We start from the raw sequence: 2,938 nt of genomic DNA, 5'->3' as shown, positions 1-2,938 counted from the left end.
AGTTGTGCTGCCCCAGCACCTCCCAGACAGCATGGAGGTATATGTCAGTTTCCCTCTGTAAATCACACACACACACACACACACACACACACACACACACACACACTCAGACACACTTCTCCCTCTCCTGCAGGCAGGATCATTCTGCAGTGTGTATCTTTTGTGCTGAGAACTGAATCCACTTGTGTCACCTTCACTATTAGATCAGCAACACTGATGCCTTGGAGGATGAGGTTGGCAACAGTGAATGTCACCTTTTTTTGCATCTAAGCTTTTATGAAAACAACCCTTAGGACCGGCCAAATAGCTCAGTGGATTAAAGTGTCTGCAAGCAGGGGCGGAGGCTAGGGGTTGGATCCCGCCCTTGGGGCACACTGAGAAGGCAATTAAGACTGGGTGTGGTGGTGGTGTACTTGTAGTCCCAGCTCTTGGGAGGCTGTAAACAGGCAGATCACTAAGAGTCTGCTCTAGTAGTGAGACCCTGAACATGCTGTAGACCCTTCCCTAAAATACACCAAAAAAGAAAGAAAAACACTACAAATCTTTCCATGCAAGCACATTGTTTTCACTCATGGAAATCATTTGGCTAGTAAATAAATCAGCACTTTCAAACTTTCTCATTGTCACCTCTGACCCTATTTTATGATGTCACAGTGGTGACTGATTAAAATCTACCTTCCTTGCAAAGCCTGTGTTAATCCACTCAAGTGTACATCCCCAAACATAATATTTTGAAAAGATCTCCCTATGATGAGGCCCTGAGGTGACGTCAACTGAGAGTTATTCCTCCCTGGTGCCTACACACAAAGTGCTGGGCTGACAGATTCTGGACGTAGGGAAAGTGGAGTTCAACTCACTCAAAACGTCCAGTCTCAGTAACAATTGAATCAGCTGCGCCCAGATAGGTCAAGGTCCTTCCCTGACCCCATATCTCAGGAATCTCAGTGCCAGAGAAAGAAAGAGCAAAAACTTTTTCTATGTGGTAGGCTCTGTCCTGTCATGTTGCTAGGAGAGGGAGGGGCTGTGGGATGAAGGCTGGTGGTGCGTTTTTGTCTCACTTCCCCATGTGCCTGTGTCACTGTAAGCACTAGTACTACCACCCCACACCTGACAGTAGTAGTCAGCCTCGTCCTCAGCCTGGGCACCAGCGATGGTCAGAGTGGCCGTGTTGCCTGAGTTGGCACCAGAGAATCGGTCAGGAATCCCGGAGGGCCGATTGTTATCTTGATAGATGACGAGTGCTGGAGCCTGGCTGGCCTTCTGCTGGTACCAGTGCACATAAGTACTACCAATGTTATTTCCCTCACAGGTGATTCTGCCTGTCTGTCCTGGAGTCACTGACACTGAGGATGGCTGTGTCAGCACGTAGGAGGCCACGGAGCCTGCAGGGAGAGAGAAGCAGATGTGGGACTGAGGATGGGAGCTCCTTCCCTCATACACTCAGCCCTGCTGGAGCTGGCATGAGCCCGGGCCTAGGTGGGAGCGTGAGGGTCCTGGGGCAGCACCTGTGCAGTGAGCAAGGAGGCCAAGGAACAGCGTGGTCCAGGCCATGGTGAAGGTGACCGGCTGCTCCTTCCTGAGGCGAAATTTGGGGTGGCTTCCCTCAGGCTGGTCTTAAGCCCTTGCTGGAGGGAACTGCCCATTATGCAAATTAGCGCAGCTCAGTGCAGGAGATTTCTGGGGTCCAGAGCAGGGCTCAGGCTCAGATTCTCAGAGACAGTTGGAGTGGCCCAGCAGACACACCCTGCACCTGCGTCACGCTCCTTCACATGTCAGTGCATAGGCAGGTCCCAGACATCCACACTGTCCTGTGTCCTGTCATTGCTGCTCAGCCTTCTGGTCATGCAGGGATCAGAAATGGAGCTGATGTTTCCCAAGCTCCCTGAAGTGCTGCCTGGGGGTGGTCCCATCCTGGTAACCTAGCAGGTAACCTGGAAGACATACATTCAACTTTGATGAGGTTCAGGACTTTCTTGTGTTTAATCCTAGCCCTCAAGCAGGTGGTTTTGGCCTGAGTCAGTGTGGACATCCTGCCCATAAGTGCTTCCTAGCAGAGTCAAGATGTCAGCAGAGTCCTTGCTCCAATTTAAGGTTTAATCATTGAACTCAGTGTAGAATCTACCTTACGAATCACAGCAAGATAGGTTCAGATATTACCCAGACTGCAGCACTTCTTACTGTAGAGAGGAGTGTTAAATTGAGGCAGGCACAGGGATGCATGTGTGTGATCCAAACATCTTGAGAGGATGAGGCAAGAACAGTGCAAGTTAGGCAATTCGAAACCTAGAGACCTTGTCTCAAAAAACAATATAATACAATAATTAAAAAATACTGCATTTCAGTGTAAACCTCGTGGGTTGAATCCACAATGCTGAAAATAACTTTCCATTAAGTGCTGTTTCTCTATTTGGTTGTGAGTCTTGGGGTAGGTCTTGGGTGCTATGTCTTAGTATATCCAGTGTGTGCAGAAACCGAAGGTCAGGTCTTGTGCTGATGGAGATGTTTATAAGAAAGTCCCAGTGGGGTATAAACTCCAGGAAGTCTTTGTACAACTGCATATTATAATTAAAATGTCTCTAGTTGCCAGAGAATAGTATCAAGTAATAAAAACCCGAATTAAACCAGAATAAGGTTAATAAGCAAATATTTTGTGCCTCATAATGAAAAATCAGAAAAATACAATTTAGCAGCTGTCCCCAGGAGAGAAATAGACATAGACCAGGTAGACATTATGCAGAGGGAGCTTTCAGACAAGGAGAAGATGGGGTCTCTGGCCCAGACCCACCCCATCACCAGGTGATGTTCCCGCATGACCCTCTGCTGCCCCCTGGTGGCCACTGCACACAGGCTACTGGGGGATCAGGGGTTTCCTCTGTCCAGGGGTAGATGCAGGTTATGCTGCTCAAGTTTGTGGTTGCCTGATCTATGCCTGAAGGTC

The 2,938-nt window shown here is 48.7% G+C and overlaps 2 gene segments (V, D, J or C); both read right to left on the bottom strand.

Annotated features, from left to right (window-relative positions):
* Positions 1 to 1,058: 1,058 nt before the first annotated feature.
* On the bottom strand, positions 1,059 to 1,558 carry LOC111814874 (the record flags this gene model as incomplete). The annotated part of the segment is given in 2 exon segments: positions 1,059 to 1,382; positions 1,506 to 1,558. Coding segments are annotated over 2 exon segments (370 nt in total), but the record flags the coding sequence as incomplete, so codon positions are not given.
* A 293-nt stretch (positions 1,559 to 1,851) lies between these two features.
* The window catches only part of LOC111814875, a 6,532-nt gene continuing 5,445 nt past the window's right edge, over positions 1,852 to 2,938 (bottom strand). The window contains 1 exon segment of the V gene segment in view: positions 1,852 to 1,931. Within this exon segment, the coding sequence occupies positions 1,852 to 1,931 (80 nt within the window).

This window comes from Octodon degus, unplaced genomic scaffold (assembly GCF_000260255.1).
Source record: "Octodon degus isolate 3935 unplaced genomic scaffold, OctDeg1.0 scaffold00837, whole genome shotgun sequence".
In the NCBI taxonomy this organism is placed as follows: Eukaryota; Metazoa; Chordata; class Mammalia; order Rodentia; family Octodontidae; genus Octodon; species Octodon degus.
Note: the sequence above shows the minus strand (reverse complement) of the source record. Positions and strands in the feature narration are given on the sequence as shown.